Genomic DNA, 18,075 nt, shown 5'->3' with positions numbered 1-18,075 from the left:
ATAGATCTTTCACTTCCTTAGTTAGAGTCACACCAAGGTATTTTATATTATTTGTGACTATTGTGAAGGGTGTTGTTTCCCTAATTTCTTTCTCAGCCCGTTTATCCTTCGTGTAGAGGAAGGCTACTGATTTGTTTGAATTAATTTTATATCCAGCTACTGCACTGACACATGCCTTTACCCAGCACTGGGCAGAGGTAGACAAATGCCTTTAATCCCAGGGCATAGGTAGGCAGATCTGTATGAGTTGAGGCCAGCCTAGTCTACAAAGTAAGTGTCAGGACAGCCAGAACTGTACCACAGAGAAATCCTTGAAAAAACTAACTAACTAACTAACTAACTAACTAAATTGACGCAAGTCACAGAACTTGAAAAAAATATCATTTCAAAATTCTTGTGGAAGAACAGAAGACCCAGGACAACCCCCATTCCCCTAAAGAATAACAAGTACAGTCAGAGGAATCACTATCCTTAGTTTTAAGTAATAGAGTTGTAGTAATAAAGGCCATAAAAAGACACATTATAAATAAGGACACATCAATCAAGGGAATGGAATTGATGACCCAGAGAAAATCTCATAAAATTTACAACTGTGTGAATTTTGAAAGAGGCTAAAATTCCCATTGGAGATGACAGTATTTTCCTGGTCTACCTGAATAGCTACAAGTTAAAGAATGAAACATTATCATTCTTCCTCATTCCTAATCCAAGTCCAAAATAAAAAATAAATGAAGGCCCTCGGTGTAAGACTCGACAATGCCCAGAACCTATTAGAGGAAATGGGCAGTTCTTTTTCAACTACCAGGAGCTTGTGAGGCCATTCTGAACAAGTACCTTGATAGCATAGTCAAACAGTCATTGACAAATGGGACCTCACAAAACTAAAATGCTTCTGTACACAAAAGACATCGCTGTCCAAGTGGCAGCCTATGGGATCTATTCCTGGTCCTCCCATGGGGATTGTTTGCAGTGCACTCACTAGTCAGAGATGAATACACTATGAAAATAGAGTTAACCTGTCATTGTTAAGATCATCATGTCTTAAGTACCAGCTTTAGAGAATTTGGGGATACAAATAATAGTGGTTTGTGTACCATTGTGTAATCATTTGTGTGAGTGGGAAAAGAGACCCAGAAAAGGAAGTGGGAGGCAGAGGAGAATAGCCTTTGGTCTGCTATCTTAACCTTTTCCTGCAACACACATCATACCCCTCTGTTCAATTTTTCCATCCTTTCATTATTTTTTTTATGAATTTCCTGTTTAATTGAATTACAATTTATTTTGGCTATTATTGGCTACAATTTACTTTGAAGTTCATACCTAATCATTTCAATAACCAGGTCATACATGGGTCAACTTACATTGCTTACTTTATTTTTTTGTTCATTATTGGTTCACATACTTTGAAACCATTTGCTCTGTTTAATAAAACCACTACGCTTTCAAAAAAAACATTTTACAAGACTCCAGGAAATATTCTCCTTGAGCAGAGAGGGCTCATCCTGTTCTGCACGTTAGACCACAGGGCAGACACTTCAATCAGTCATGGGCTTGTCTAGTGGGAGCCTGTCTCTTGTTTATCAGTATCATCATTTATTTAACCATTTCAAGTGTACTTCCTAATAAAAAGCAAAGTCTACTGCCAGGCTTGAAACGTCCATTTATTAAATACATATATAACTGTCCCGATCGGGTCATAGCACTTTTGAGAATAGGAACTGTGGTTTTGCCGGCCTCAGCAGTGTTCGCAACTAAAACACTCCCAGACCTTTAGCAGAACCTCAATTTGTACAAGGTATTTTATTTTATTCTACACAGTGTATGTAGCAAAAGAGGGGGATTGTCCTTTCATTATTTTTCAGTAACTCCAAAGAAACTTGTTCTGCTAAGTTTTCTCTATATTGCTCAACCCTAACAACTTTTTACAGAAAAAGATTATTTTGTTACAGGAGCAAGTGTCATTCAAGGATGTATGCGTGGATTTCACCAAGGAAGAGTGGTGTCTGCTGGACCCTGCCCAGAAGGTGCTTTACAGAGATGTGATCCTGGAGAATTATAGCAACTTCGTCTCAGTAGGTAAGGGGTTTGTTTTCTCAGTTGGCTGCCAGTCACATACTTTCCCAAGGTTGGGAGGGAATGCTTACCATTTCCAATTTGAGGCTTAAGATTCAAGGGTCTGAGAGGAGTGGTGGCTTTTTGATCTGGCAATAGTGTATTCTCACCTCTATGCAGAAGGTTGAGAACTGACTGACCTACCTTCTTTCCTTCCTTCTTTCCTTCCTTCCTTCCATCCCTTTTTTTTTTTTTTTTTTTTTTGTTTGTGAGGCGTGCCTATTTTCATTTTGATATCTTTCTGTTCATTTTTTTTTCACTTCACAGAGCTAAGCTATTAAGCACTTGTCCTGTGTTATTTTTTCTTAACAGGGCATTGTGTTACTAAGCCAGATGTAATCTTCAAGATAGAGCAAGGAGAAGATCCCTGGATACCAGAAAATGGATTCCAATGCCACCCAGGTACAGAAGTGAATCCACTGGCAAGGGGAAGTAATCCGTGTCACTGGGTACAGTTGGTTACTGTCTTAGCGTTCTGTTACTATGAAGAGACACCACGACCACAGCCACTCTTACAAAGGAAAACACTTAATTGGGTCTGGCTTACAGTTCCGAGGTTTAGCCCACTATCATCATGGTTGGTAGCATGCTGGCACACAGGCAGACATGGTGCTGGAGAGGTAGCTGAGAGTTCTACACCTGGATCAGCAGACAGCAGGAAGTGAGGAGATACTGGAGCTGGCTTGAGCTTCTAAAACCTTAGAGTCCACCTCCAGTGACACACTTACTCCAGCCAGGCTGTGCCTCTTCATCCCTGTCAAGCAGTGCCACTCCTTGGTGATCAAGCGCTCAACTCTCTAAGGCTTTGGCAGCCATTCCTATTCAAATCACAACAGCTGCCTTTGGAATATCTTTCAGAAACCCCTGTTTTTACATTAGACTTTTGGAAATGCCCAAGAGCACCATCCCACAGCTTATCTCAGTGGCTTCTCCATCTGTCTTTCATCCAGAGACACCTCTGCTTTTGTTTTGACATTTTGGAGTGATTTATTTTTACCTATGAATCCGAAGTCAGTTGGCTTCATTTTAGATACGTTTTCTTGGCTAGTCTTCCTTTATCTTTAAGAATTATGCACCTTCTCTCTGTCTTCTTTGAGCACCTTTCATTAGCTAGCATATCCTCATGTACTTCTGTAATTCCACTTACCAGATGTATAATGGTGAACATTTACTCTGATACACTTTAATTGTTGGGCTCTGGAATAGTGGAGTGCTATAGAATTTTTAATTAACATATGATTATTAATGTTCTTGCATTGAGCACCAGGAGTTAAGAATAGCCGATGTTTTATGATAAAGTATATTGAAAGGCTCAGTGTTAGATACAGAATATGACACTTAGGGGTCCCACACTTGAATAAAAGATACAGTTACATGTTAAAGCAGAAAACCTATGTGTAAAGGAAAAACCTAGAAATAAAGACAGACTTAAATACCCAGTATAGGAAAATATGTACACTGAGGGCTTAGGAGTGACCAGGATAAGAAAGGTGCATAGAAAGCAGACTGTAAGACAGCTGGGGGTAAGCCCTGCTTGAACGCTGCCAAATGTACTTCTTTCTTTATTATGTTTCTCAGATATTCTGTGATTTCAAGGCTATTCAACTGCTCCTTTGTGATTTTTCTATTCCTTGGATAACAGCTCTGCTAAAGAGGTAGCTCAGCAGTTAAGAGCACTGGCTGCTCTTCCAGAGGACCCAGGTTCAATACCCAGCACCCACACGGCAGCTCAAGACTTGTCTGTAACTCCAGTTCCAGGGACTCTGACACCCTCACACAGACATCCATGCAGACATAACACTAATGTACATAAAATAAATACAAATAAACAAATTTTTAAAAAGAAATGAAAAAGCAGAAGCCCTTTAGACTTTAGACCCCAGGCTCCCGGACTGTTCTTTCCAACCTGAAGTAGGTGTGTCTAGAACTCTTAAGTAGTTCATCATGTGCAGTGTAGAAAAGTCAGGCATCTGATGGGGACCTCTTTCAGTGCTCCATGCGCAGGGTCAGGCTCTTCCACTGTGTCTTGTTCCCACCCAATGCAGCTCACACTCTGAGACCCCTCGCTTACTGATCTTCGCGGCCACTTTGCTGGTTTTCATTGTTTGCTGGGCTCACTCACCATTTTGAATATCGTGACTTCCAGATCAGTAAATGAATTCCCTATGAAGTGAATTTCATTTTGTATTTTTGTGTTGAGTTTTGAAGTTTATAATGTTTTAAACATTATAACTAGTTCCCTATGCACAGCTGCTTCCACTGTATATCCACGTTTGTGCTTTCTCTTTCAAGCAGGGTGGTAAAGGGAACATACCGGATTCAGTTTGTATCAGGAAAAGGAATCTAAAACAAAAGAACTATAAAGAATTTCTGTAAAAATTCACACCCACTAGACATGTGCTAAGGCATGTTAGCTTCCCGAGTCCCTCCCCTGCTTGGTGGAGGGCCTTTTTCTCTGTGTGTGTGCTGTGTGCTTCCTCACCTGTAATAAAAGCCTTTCTTTCTTTTTTTTTTTTTAAAAAAAGGACATGTATTAATATTCATAAGGTGTGATAATTCTTTTTCTCATTTATAGAAAGGAAATGGAAAGTGGATGACCTATTAGAGAGCAACCAGGAAAATCAAGATGGACACTTTTGGCCACTCATGTTCACCAACAAGATCACAAACCTTGAGGGTGGAGGTAACACAAGAAAAACGCCCAGTCCAGACATTGACTCTCTTTCTTCAAGAAGTTTTCTGCTCAAAGTATGTGACTCATGTGAAATGAATTTAAAGAATGTTTCAGCTGTGATTATTAGCAAAAAGAACTATTCCAGAAAGAAGCTTAATGAGCTTAATATATATAAGAAACCATTCTCTGACAGTAGACAGGAGAAAATTCTTGTAGGAACAAAGTCATGTGGCGATGATGGGGAAAAGGATGGCCTCCGTCTTTGCCGGGATCTCACCCGGCCAGTTTCTGATCAGCCTTTTGCGTATAATGAAACAGGACAAGGCTTCCGTGAGGAGGTGGCCCTTTGTACAAGTCAGAACTCTCAGCTAGGGGAGACTCTCTATAAGCACACTGAATGTGGAAGAACTTTCGTTGACAGTTTGAAGCTCAGTGTATCTCAGAAGACGCGTTTGCATCCGGAACCTCATGAGTGCAGTATTTGTAGAAAGTCCTTCTATGTAGATTTGCAGTTGGGACATCACAGAGCTCTCTCAGGAAGCAGTCCTTATGAGCATAATGAATATGAGAAACTCTTCTGTGACCGTTCAGCTTTCATCGTTCATCAGGAAGCTTACCCAAGAAAGATCGCCCAGGAGTATAAAGTGAGCAACAGAACTTGGGGAAAGCCAGCTCTCCTCAAACATCAGATAATACAGATGGGAGGAAAACCCTACGAATACCATGAAAATAGGAAAATTTTCAGCAAAAAATCACATCCCACCCAGTCTCGAAGACCTCACGTGGGAGAAAAAACGTTTGAATGTGGTGAATGTGGTAAAATGTTTTGGGAGAAATCAAACCTTACCCAGCATCAGAGAACACACACCGGAGAGAAACCGTATGAGTGTACCGAATGTGGGAAAGCCTTCTGCCAGAAGCCACACCTTACCAACCATCAGCGGACACATACGGGAGAGAAACCCTATGAGTGCAAGCAATGCGGAAAAACATTCTGTGTCAAGTCCAACCTTACTGAGCATCAAAGAACACACACTGGGGAGAAACCCTATGAATGCAACGCATGTAGGAAATCCTTCTGCCACCGGTCAGCCCTAACTGTCCATCAGAGAACACATACAGGAGAGAAACCATTTATATGCAGTGAATGCGGGAAGTCATTTTGTGTGAAGTCGAACCTGATTGTACATCAGAGAACTCACACAGGGGAGAAACCCTATAAGTGCAACGAGTGTGGGAAAACCTTCTGTGAGAAATCGGCACTCACTAAACACCAGAGAACTCACACAGGGGAGAAACCCTACGAGTGTAATGTGTGTGGGAAGACCTTCAGTCAGAGGTCGGTACTCACCAAGCATCTGAGAATCCACACGAGGGTGAAAGCTCTTTTAGCATCCTGAATGTTTAGCTTTTGCATGCCTGTCAAGTCAATTGTACAGTTTTAAAAACGAGCTTAGAGCCTGCCAAAGAATACCACAGAGTACTAGAAAATACCATTTTGTTGGAATGCACGAAAGTTTTCAAGAAAAGAAAAACTTTCATTTGAAAGATTGTATTGAAGGGAAATTATTCATATAAATAATATGGTAATAAACTTAGAAATTAAATTGTATAATGTCTTCCAAATGTGTTTCAAAACTGTCTTTTAAATATAATGATTCATATTAATTTTACTTGTATTCATAGGAAAGTATGAAACTTAAAAATGAGTGACTTCAGCATTAACCATACATGTAAAGACATCCGGTGTTTATAGACCTTGTGTGAGTATGTTACTGTAACAGAAGTCTAGGAAACCCTTGATTTGTGATTTATTGGAACCCAGAAAGGATGTGAGGAAGAAGATGAGCCCTTGGTTTAACAACTGTTATTGTATACTTTCCACACTAAATACCACCAGCATTTTTATAGATTGATAGTATTATGTATGCTTCTGAACATATTTATGAATGTGATATAGATGTATGAATATATAAATATACTTGTATGCATGTACCTGTACACCAATGGCGTTGTCATAAAGGCAGCTCATACCATTTAACAGTGCTGATGATTGTTAAAACGTCAGGATTTTTGTGGATCAATTGTCTAATATTACATGAAATGCACTTCAGTTATACTGAGAGCAAAGGAAATAAATAACACTTGTCATTCCTAACACTTTGCTGTATCTCACTGTTGTCTTTGCTGTGTACCATTGGTCTCCATGCTGAGAGTGCTGTAGAGTGCATATCTCCTTCAGCCACCCTCCCAACTCACAAACCCACATGCCATCACTACTCTCATGTTGGTAGCTTGCCCTTAGGATATTTATACTGTGGAAACTGATAAAGCATGTGTCAGAGCTTAATTTTCTCAGAGAAGCTGTGTGTATATAAAGTATGTGGTAGATTTAAAATATAAACTGTCCCTCTTTGTATTTCCTAAAATAAATAAATGGCTCTGGCCATCATTATCAAATTGCCTCTATAGTAAAGAAACCAAAGATGGTTTACTGAGCCTTTTAATTACCTCAGAACTATCCAGTTCTTAATACTACCAGTCTCTTGTTAGCTTGGTCAGTATATGCTTCAAGTAACATTATTACATTCTCATTCTCTCTCTCTCTCCTCTCTCTCTCTCTCTCTCTCTCTCTCTCTCTCTCTCTCTCTCTCTCTCTCTCTCTGCTTCAAGTGATGTTATCTCCCTCCCCCCTTTCCCCCCTCTCTCTCACACATATTATCACAGACTTTTCACTATTTTGGACCATGAATAAGTATGGCCATTATTACCAAACTACCCATTTGGTGAGGAAATTAAACAGTATATTTCTGAGAGTTTTTCTTAGCTACCTCTATGTCAGTCATATAAATGCTGTTAATAAAAATGATATCTACATGACTTGAGTTGTAAATGGTAATGCTACACTCTAAAAATTTAAAAATGGTAGTATATAATAAAATGTTCATATTATACTCTTGGAATTTCATTGTGTATCTATTTAGGCATGAATACATGTAAGTCATGTGTAACTCAGTAATTATATACTGTATTTAGAATTAAGAGATCTCTCTCCTTCCTTTGTTCTATTCCCAGTACATCCTGGAAACAACGAATGAGTAGCTTAAGAGATGCTGGTCACCTTTGCTGAGCTGAGTTTGCCTCCTCCCAGGATGGTTTGGGGAATAAATGCAGATTAGTCCAAACCAGCCATGGAAACTCCTTTCCAGCAGTTCTGCTTAGGTTGGAGAATGCTATGCAATACTGGAATTGTTCTCAATGATGAAGTTGTCGTAGCATGAAAAGATGAGAAGTCAAAAGAGACACGACAGGAGATAAAACCTTTTTGTATGCATTTATAGACACTATGCTGACATATAGTTTGTGGTCTGGATGGGCAGTGGCTTGAAGATGACAGTGCAGACAGCTGATCCAGAGAAGATGTCACAAACCCGTTTAGTCCTTTGCAAATCCTTCTTGTAGACTTCTGGGACTTCATGTTATTTTCAACAATACCCATTTCTTTCTTTCTTTTTCTTGGGGGGGGGAAGGGGATTTGATACAGGGTTTCTCTGTGTAGCCCTGGCTGTCCTGAAACTCACTCTGTAGACCAGGCTGGCCACAAACTCAGAAATTCGCCTGCCTCTGCCTCCCAAGCGCTCGGATTAAAGGAGTGCGCCACCACGCCCAGTTACAATGCCCATTTCTTGTTTATTATCAAGACTGTTTGGTACTTGGAGCTAAAGGCATTCCAGCTAATACCAGAGATAGCTTTTCCAAGAGCTGATATTCTGTGGTTTGTGGGAGGAATTTCGTTTACCTGTTGCATGCAGGGGAGGGTGCTTTTTAAAACCATAGTCCTTTCTGGTGGAAAACAGAATCCCTCAAATAAAAAGATTTTAATGATGACTTTCTTTAGTAATGTGGTCCAGAAACAAGGGATGTTAAAACATTACACCAGACTCCAAAGAAATGTATTATAAGAAAATACCATGAAAACGTGCACTCCATTAATTTGGAACATCTAAAAGAAATGGATAAATTTCTAGGTTCATCCAAAACCCCAAAGTAAAACCAAGAAATGATGAAGAACCTCTGCAGACCCATAGCACACGAGACTGAAACAGTGGTGGAAGGCCTCTGCCTAAAAAGAACTACAGGCCTAGATGGTGTCACAGAATTCTACTGGACTTCTGGGAAGATCTATGGCTACTACTATATTATTCAAAAGAGCAGAAATAGAAGGATGCCACCCCCGCCCCCAAATTCCTTCTGTGAAATCTCCAGCCCTGCCCTCCTTGTAGGCTCTGGTTGACACTGCTCCATTGCTGTGTCTATTCTTGGTAGTCATCCCTGGTCATGGCATCTCTAATACACTGGTGTCTTCTGCTGCAATTAGGCCTCACCAGTAGTCTCTCTCAAAAGCTCTCTTCATAGTGCAAGTCTCAAATCCTTTATTGTGGGGCATTGGGCTATGCACAGACAGGTTGGTCTCCAGTTGAGCTGAGGGCTGAACTCCGAAGGGTGATAATTCACCTTCATGACACGGTAGGCGTTCCTTCATACTCCTGGAACTGTGGCCCTGCCTAAGTTACTACTCCCCATGGCCCCAAGAGAAGCATGGCTAGTTGGCAATGGCCCAAGCTTCTGACCTCCAGGCTAAACTCCCCCCCCCCAGTTACCTAGCAACAGTAAAGACCATAAAAGGGGCTGTTAGGCCCTCACCTCGCTTTCTTACCTCTTACTTCTCACTCTCTTACTTGTCTCCCTCTTACCCCTTACTCTCACCTCCTCTCTCCTGTCTTCTCTCCTCTCTCTTCTCCTCTCTCCCTCTTACTCTTTCTAGCCTTTCCTCCCTCCTCCCTCTTTCTACCTTCTCTTTCCCCCTGCCTTTTTTATAATAAAGCTCTAAAACCATAGATAGTCTCTGCTCATCAAGATCCGCTGCACTCACTCTTGCAGGTGTTGGGAACCTCTCTTCCCTCATCCCTCTCTCCCATAACCCTGGTGGCTTTAGCAAAGTAGCTCCGGGGTTCTCAGGTAGGTTCCCTTGGCCACCCCCTGAAAAGTGGGTCAGAGGCTTGAATGCCCACCCAGGGATGAGTGGAAGGTAGATAGCAGCCCTCCCACACCTGACAGACCAGAGAATAGGGAAAACTCTGGCGGGGTGTGGGTTTCCCCTTCCCCCTCTTCCCCAGGGCCCCCTTTTTAGTTCCCAACACTTTACATGACCTCTTCAGTCCTGGACCATCAACTATAACTGAGGCTGCATCTTCACCAATGGCCTTCTATGGCCTCTCATAGTGCCAAACCTCAGCTGCTCTTTATGACCCCTTCATACCCTCATAACCAGTACCAACTGGGTGACTCGTACACATTACCAAGTCCAGCTGCAACACGAGGTACAACCTTGGTTATATCTGGAACACAGCTTCTTTGTGCTCTCAGAAAAAAAAAATTTCCCAGAAGAATTCACCTCATTGATGTTGGTTTCTTCTTAGTCACCACTAATTTCTTAGCTCCAGCTAACCAGCATCAATTGTCCCAATAGTCCCTTCTATTCTGGACTCTAAAGCCACATGGCCAAAGCTTTCAAGTCCTGCTGCTTGCTGGGACTGGATCATGGCCCTCTTGTTCTACTACATTATCACTAGTTTTCTGTTTTCTAACTCCTTCACTGCCTAAGCTTGACTGTCCTCAACTTGCTCCATAGACGGACTTTGAACTCAAAGATCTGCATGCCTGACTCCTAAGCACTGGAATTAAAGGCATATACATACCACCATGGCTGGACTTAAGCTTTTCTTCACCTAGAACTTGCTGTGTTCTAGGATGGCCTTGAACTTAGATCTGCTTGTCTTTGCCTCCTGGGATTAAACGCTTATACTACCATGCCTGGACCTAAATTTAGCTGAGTGGGATCTTGTCCCAAGGTTGTTACTCCCTTAATTCCACTTAATACCCTTCAACACCAGATTCAGCTCCATTTCATTTCCTGGTGCCATCAGGAGACAGAGGCAGACAAATCTCTGAGTTCAAAGCCAGCCTGGTCTACAGAGCAAATTTCAAGACAGCCAGGGTTATACAGAGAAACTCTGGCTTGAACCCCTCCCCCACCACAAAATAATATCAATGACCAAAAATGGCCTCATCTAGTATCATAAATGTGACTAGTCTATTTAGCTAGAGATACAAACTGTTCACTCAAAACATTTTTTATTGATGATTACATAGATTCTCCAATATCTCAGGCTCAAGAGAGCTTACCCCCAAAGGCAGATACCACATCTGTATGGCACACCAAGCCCCAGCATGCCCAAATGACAACATTCATACTACACACATTCAGGCACCTTAACTCCAGTGTCTCAGAATTAAAGTGGATCCCATTCCCTATGTTAAAGGCCATGTCTCTCCCCCAACCCCCTTCCACTAACTCCCAGCATCTTTGGGCATCTACCCCCTAACCCTCTCCAGGAGCACCGAGGAGCACCCTGCCCTCAGCCCGTGGGTCCTGGCACAAGAGGGCAGCAGAGAACTGAAAACCCGTGAGGACAGCTCTGGCAGCGGTGACGGAGCGGTAGCCTGTTGGGGACCGTAGCCGGTGGGGCGGCGGGATTCAGAGCTTTCAAGCTGGGACCGGAGATGCCTCGGGCGTCCTTCCAGCGTTCTTCTGCGACTCAAATAAGCGGGCCAGGGCACAGCGCCCCGCGGATCCTCCGAAGCCAGGTCGCGCTGGCTGAGAGCCGGACTCTAGAGTGGCTGGAGCGCGTTTCCCGCAGGGACCGAAGGACAGGGCAGTCCGTGCGAAACCTGAAAGTGCGCTTGCGCAACCCTCAGCCAACCGAGCGCTTACTTCCGGCTTTCCCCTGAAAGTCGTCCGTCCACGGGTTCTATTTTTTTTTTCCCCCTCTTCTTTGCTCGTTTCCCTTCGACGGGTACAAGCAGAAGGACAGTTTCCGCTTCCGGCGTCGTGCTTGCGGGCCGGAGCGGTTGCTGCCGTGATTCCGAGTGCTTTCGCGAGCCCCGGCGGCGCCGTCCGTCGGCTTCCAGGTTCGGTCGGTCCTCGGCCTCCGGACAGGCTGCTCCCAGGCTGCGTCTGGGCCGGAAGGCAAGTTTCTCGGCTGCCGGGGAGGTGCGGAGGGCGTGGGTTCGTGCAGTGCTGGACTGGGAGGAGATGGTGGGATGGGGAGCGGGTCACTCGAGCAAGGAGGGGACCTGCCCAGCCCGGCTGCGTGTTCTTGTCCCAGCAAAACCAGAGCACCGGGAGGGGGAAAATGTGCTTCCTCCAGTCGCTGGGAGGCGGGGCTGCCCTGCACTGTGCGGATGTCTTAAACTTTTATGTTCGTTTTCGTTTTAAATTAAAAGGACACTTCAGCCAAAGCTACCTAGACTAGTAGGCACTAGTCACGTGCAACTGTCTTAAGTTTAAAATTAGTTAAAACTTAAGATCGTTTTCAGTTTCCGAAGGTACGCTTGCAATTCCTCGTAACCACGTGTAGTTCACAAGGCAGCTGGACTGAGACTCGCAGATAGGTTGTATTTCTGCCGTCACAAAAATGACTACTGTCGAAATGGCGTCAACATAAATCAAAATGAATAGTGTTGGTGCTGCTAACTCTTATACTTTATGGCGTAAGAAAGGGGCGTGAATTTGAAGATACTGGATAAACATTTTCTTTTTTGTTTGTTTGTTTTTGGTTTTTTTCGAGACGGGATTTCTCTGTATAGCCCTGGCTGTCCTGGAATTCACTTTGTAGACCGGACTGGCCTCGAACTCAGAAATCTGCCTGCCTCTGCCTCCCGAGTGCTGGGATTAAAGGCGTGCGCCACCACGCCCGGCTGGCTAAAATTTTCTACGTTCATTCAAACAATAAATACATCAGCATTTAATTAAATTGCTGTCCTCCTGTGTTGTCCTGATTATAATTTATTACCACCACCGTGCCACCCTGTTCCGCATAGGTAAGACTTATTTGTGGTAGATAAATAGCCACCATGGAGACCAAGGATCACAAGAAACACAGGAAGAAGCACAGTGGGCCTAAAGCGGAGAAGAAAAAGAAACGGCACCTGCAGGATCTTCAGCTCGGAGATGAAGAGGATGCCCGGAAGAGGAACCCCAAAGCTTTCGCAGTGCAGTCAGCTGTCCGGATGGCTCGGGCCTTTCACAGGTGTGTTTGCTTGGGCTTAGTGTGCTGTGAGTCTAACTCAGATCTGAAGGATGTAGGCATGCCATAGTAGGCATGCCGTGTGGCTTTTCTTAAAATGTCAGAGCTCTGCCAAAGAAGCATTTCCCCGCTAACACCTGCCTTTTGCCTTTCCCCACTGTTTTCTTTCTTTCTGTCCTTCTTTCTTGTCCAAGAGGAAGAAGAATTTATAAAATTTAGATCACACAAAAAAAAAAATCTCCTAAACTTTACATATCTCCATGGCAGTAAAAGTGTTGGTGGTTCTCCCTCCCCCCCCATACCTTTAATTTAATGTAAAATACTAAAGTAGCTGTATTTAGGGAGATAATAATATATAGCCAGCAGTTTCCTTTAAATGTTACCTAATTGAATTCTTTCAACAGCATTAAGAAGTTAGGAATTATTCTCATCTGTGGATAAGAAAAGAGAGTCAGAACACAAGTTAAATAGCCGGTTGATAGAACATTTCCCTTATTTCCTACACCTCGACTTGTTTTATAACATCTCATCACTATGGTTGTCCTTAAGTCTCTTAAACATTAAAGCCAAGTCAGTCTCATGATGTGTTTGATTATTAACTTTAGTTTTTAGTCATCTGTTTTATCTTTACTGAAGAATAACTTTTGGGTGAGGAAGGGATAGAAGTTAACCAGTTAATTGTATCCATGTATTATCTGTTATCTATACCATCTGTACTTTTAAAAGATCTTTTGTGTTTTGGAAGTAAACTTTGTTTTATTTCTGTAAACAAATAGGACTCAGGACTTAAAGACGAAAAAGCATCACATTCCAGTGGTTGACAGAACTCCACTAGAGCCCCCACCAATAGTGGTGGTGGTGATGGGACCTCCAAAAGTTGGAAAGAGCACTTTGATACGATGCCTGATTCGGAATTTTACCAGACAGAAATTGAGTGAGATCAGAGGCCCTGTGACAATTGTGTCAGGTAGGGAGTGCCTCCATAGCCTGCTGTGCCAAGGGATTGCTATTTGGTCAAACAGAATATATAACCCCGATGTTGTTACATCCGATTACCACCACGTTTGCTTTTACTGAATTGCCTGTAACTCCAGAGGTAACTTCTCAGACATAACAATGCTGATCCGCACCTCCTCAGTCTGACTGCTTGGTCTGCTCTGCCAAGTGTACTTCTTGGAAAGGCCTAGGACTGGGTCAGGTTGTTGTGAGCACATTCATTTAACAATCATTGAGCTACCGTATACCACACACATTGCTTTCCTTCTCAAAGCTACTCTTACGATAATTTGTGCACTTTTGTTTGTTTTTGTATTTGAAGCAGGGTCTCTCTATGTAGCTCTGGTTCTGGAACTTGGTGGACCAGGCTGACCTTGAACTCATAGAGATGCACTCTGGATTTTGGGTGCTTCAGTGAGAGAAAATGAAGTAATGGTAATGGTAGGAGCTGAAGTACCTTGTAGAGAAGTGATGGAGTAGGACACTTCTTTATCTTTGGGTATCCTTGATCACTGTATTCATAGTAATAGTACAGGAACATTGGACTGTCCCATGAACATGCTGCTCTTTTAGGTTTGATGTTCTTAGCTGTCTTGAGAGTATAGGAAATTTTGATGGCGATATAGAGAGTGGCCTGTAGCTCAGCAGGATCATTGGCATTAGTTATAAACTGTCTAGAGTTGTACTGTAAAGGTATGTGGAATTTTACAGTTAAAAACATGAGCATTATAAAGTTAATGGATAGGGTATTTTCAAGTTTTTTAAAATGTAAAAGTTTCATCCTTGTACTTACAGGTAAAAAGCGCAGACTTACAATTATTGAGTGTGGATGTGACATCAATGTAATGATTGATCTAGCTAAAGTAGCAGATCTGGTAAGTCAGTAGGGTGGCCTGGGTTCCCAATGGACTGTGTGACAATGTGATGGCTTGTTTATCTCATTTGCAAGGAAATACTTGTGATTATTAAGGAAAGAGAGGATAGAAGTGGTTGAAATTATGGCAACCATTGACACTGTAAAACAAAAATGGAATGTGCATGAACATATTCTAAAACCTAAAGAAATGCATGGGGTGAGAAAATATTGGACAACATTAGTATGTGATACACACGATGCACACACAGGTACAAGACAAGATTATATCGATACATACATACACATATACATGTATAAGACAAGATTATGTCAGTGCACACATGCACATGCATGCACACATATACTTGCTTGCACAGTGCCTGCCATTTCTTGAATGCTTCCTAGGTACTATGCTAATGGCTTTCTGTAAATTTAGTTCACATATCCACCAATGTGCTCATTCAGGTATTATGTGCACTTTACATATAATGAAATTGAGGCTCCTAGCAGTTAAGGTAATTGTTTTGGGATGAACCCTTTATATTTCTTTCTTGTTTTGTTTCGAGACAGTTTCTCTGTGTAGCCTTGGCTGTCCTGGAACTCACTCTGTAGACCAGGCTGTTCTCAAACTCAGAGATCTACCTGCCTCTGCCTCCTGCGTGCTGGGATTAAAGACAGGTGCTAGGATTGAGTGGGGATCTCCAGTCCCTTTTCTTTCTTTCTTTTTTTTTTGTTTTTTTGAGACAGGGTTTCTTTGTATAGCCCCGGCTGTACTGGAACTCACTTTGTAGACCAGGCTGGCCTCGAACTCAGAAATCCACCTGCCTCTGCCTCCCGAGTGCTGGAATTAATCCCTTTTCTTTTTGAGTGTAAGTTTTCGTTTTATAGACTCTTCTTTGTCTCACTGTTTGGTAGCTTCCTACATTTGTATACAGAATTTGGTGATTTTCATCCTCCGTTATCCCTTAACATCTCCCTCTTCTACTGAAATCCTCCCAACTAGACCCCAGGGTTACAGTGCTAGGCCTGAGTTCTGTAGAACTGGCCTCAGATCCAGTCAAACAGCAGTTGATTACCCGCACAGTGGTCGTCTGAGTGTGGACATAACTTGCCTGGCAGGTCGCCATTGTAGCTCGGGGGTCCATAGCTGGGAAGATGGTTGATGATTTCCCCACTTCTCCCCAGCAACTCGTACATTCCATAGCATTTCCAGTCTTATTGGTTATGGTAGGGTCAGGGTTTATCAATAGAAAATCTATATAGTACTAATTACAAGAAATGCACAGAGCCTGAATTGGGCTTTTGAACTGGTGGTTTTCATTACTTTTTTTTTTTTTTAAAGCTGTCCCTTACCCTAGCATGACAGGATAACAGAAGTGTGTGTCTGTCTGTGTGTGTGTTTAAGGGTTATTTATTTTATTTTGTGTATATGAATGGTTTGCTTGCATGTGACTCTGTGCACCTTGTGTACGTCTGGTGCCTGCAGAGGTGAGAAGAGGGTGTTGCATCCCCTAGAACTGTATAGATGTTTGTGAGCTGCCATGTGGGTGTTGGAAATTGAACTTGGGTCTTCTGTAAAAAACAAATGCTCTAACTGTTGAGCCATCTATCTGACCACATCAGCCTATACTGATTTTTAAATATATATTTAAATTTGGGAGTCACTTAAGTGTTACTCTTAGTACAATGTAGAATAAGTCTTGTGGGTTTTTTGTTTGTTTGTTTTTTGTTTTTTCGAGACAGGGTTTCTCTGAGTAGCCTTGGCTGTCCTGGAACTCACTTTGTAGACCAGGCTGGCCTTGAACTCAGAAATCTGCCTGCCTCTGCCTCCCGAGTGCTGGGATTAAAGGTGTGTGCCACCATGCCCGGCGCCTTGTGTTTTTAAAATGACTGAAATACTAATAATTTTGCAATTTTGAGGATGTGAATGTTAATGGAGATATCTTTTGTGACATTCTTTTGAATATTTAAGAAAACAAGTGAGTGGCTTGATGTGACCATGGGCCATAATTTGCTGACTCTTGGTCTGGGTGGAGTATTTTCATGGCTTCAGTGAGAAATTGTGTTCTGTTTTTAGGTGCTAATGCTTATAGATGCCAGCTTTGGGTTTGAGATGGAGACATTTGAGTTTCTAAACATCTGCCAAGTACATGGCTTTCCTAAAATTATGGGAGTTCTCACCCATTTAGACTCCTTCAAGCATAACAAGCAACTTAAGAAGACGAAGAAGCGGTTAAAGCATAGATTCTGGACAGAAGTCTACCCGGTAGGAGGAAAATTATTATTGGGTCCTATCAGTTTTAATCCTTTAAAGTAGCCAGAGTGACAAGCTATTCATAACATCGCTAGGGTTTTCCTGTATGCATGTGTTTGTAGCCCTTGGCCTGTTCCCTTCACATGGTCTTTGTCAGGGCCTCCTGGTGTCTCTTCGTTTGCTTCTGTGCATGCAGTGTACACTGTTGGTCATGGTGTGCTGCAGTGCTTCAGAAGTTCCTGCTAGCTAAGGACAGGACCTATCATTGCCCCTTTCATACCACTGTGGCCATTGGTCACAAAACCCTTGCTCTGCTCAGGAACCTCCGTGCCTTCTCCACCTAAGCCAGTGCTTGCTGAGAGGATTTTGCTTGTGAGGCCCTCACAGGGCACGTGCTGAAGAAGGCAGCCAGCTTGGAGAACACCAAACAGGAACTTCCATTGACCTTGCCTTCTATGGTATTGACATAGGTTTAATTGACATTCATTCTTTCTTTTTCTCTGTTTAGGGCGCCAAGCTATTCTACCTTTCTGGAATGGTGCATGGAGAGTATCAGAACCAAGAGATTCATAACCTGGGCCGGTTTATTACAGTTATGAAGTTTAGGCCTCTCACATGGCAGACTTCTCATCCTTACATCTTGGCAGACAGGTAAAATTCAAGTGTGAATTTCTTTCTTCCTGGTCTGTGTGTTTCTTTTTAACTCAAATTTTAAGATTTAAGGAAGGTCAGTGATAGTACCTATTGCTTGCAGTCACCAGAAGGTGCAATGCTTTGTCGAGTGGATAATGATGGAATGCTTACAGTGTTTGGAGTACTGTTCAGTGCATAGAGGGCTGAGTCCCAACATTGTCCGTTTTCTTTTTCCTTCTCTTTATTTTTTTGTTTATTTTTTTTGAGACAGGGTTTCTCTGTGTGGCCCTGGCTGTTCTTGAACTTGCTCTATAGACTAGGCTGACCTTGAACTCAGGGACCCACCTGCCTCTGCCTCTGCCTCTCTGCCTCTCTGCCTCTCTGCCTCTCTGCCTCTCTG

General features: G+C 42.6%; 2 protein-coding genes across 4 annotated transcripts in view; both read left to right on the top strand.

Annotated features, from left to right (window-relative positions):
- Positions 1 to 6,944, top strand: part of Znf248 (zinc finger protein 248) — a 25,828-nt gene extending 18,884 nt beyond the window's left edge. For all 3 annotated transcript variants that reach the window (XM_029535416.1, XM_029535417.1, XM_029535415.1), the window contains 3 exons: positions 1,950 to 2,076; positions 2,425 to 2,514; positions 4,688 to 6,944. In XM_029535416.1, coding sequence (XP_029391276.1) covers positions 1,950 to 2,076; positions 2,425 to 2,514; positions 4,688 to 6,186 — 1,716 coding nt within the window. In that variant the 3' untranslated portion in view covers positions 6,187 to 6,944. The remainder of the gene's footprint in view (positions 1 to 1,949; positions 2,077 to 2,424; positions 2,515 to 4,687) is intronic.
- A 4,726-nt stretch (positions 6,945 to 11,670) lies between these two features.
- Positions 11,671 to 18,075, top strand: part of Bms1 (BMS1 ribosome biogenesis factor) — a 32,734-nt gene continuing 26,329 nt past the window's right edge. The window contains exons 1-6 of the mRNA XM_021190010.2: positions 11,671 to 11,876; positions 12,731 to 12,939; positions 13,713 to 13,903; positions 14,728 to 14,807; positions 16,866 to 17,054; positions 17,551 to 17,693. Of these exons, the coding sequence (XP_021045669.1) occupies positions 12,764 to 12,939; positions 13,713 to 13,903; positions 14,728 to 14,807; positions 16,866 to 17,054; positions 17,551 to 17,693 (779 nt within the window). The 5' untranslated portion in view covers positions 11,671 to 11,876; positions 12,731 to 12,763. The remainder of the gene's footprint in view (positions 11,877 to 12,730; positions 12,940 to 13,712; positions 13,904 to 14,727; positions 14,808 to 16,865; positions 17,055 to 17,550; positions 17,694 to 18,075) is intronic.

This window comes from Mus pahari, chromosome 2 (assembly GCF_900095145.1).
Source record: "Mus pahari chromosome 2, PAHARI_EIJ_v1.1, whole genome shotgun sequence".
Lineage (NCBI taxonomy): Eukaryota > Metazoa > Chordata > Mammalia > Rodentia > Muridae > Mus > Mus pahari.
The sequence above is the reverse complement of the archived record's forward strand: the minus strand, read 5'-3'. Positions and strand labels throughout refer to the sequence as shown.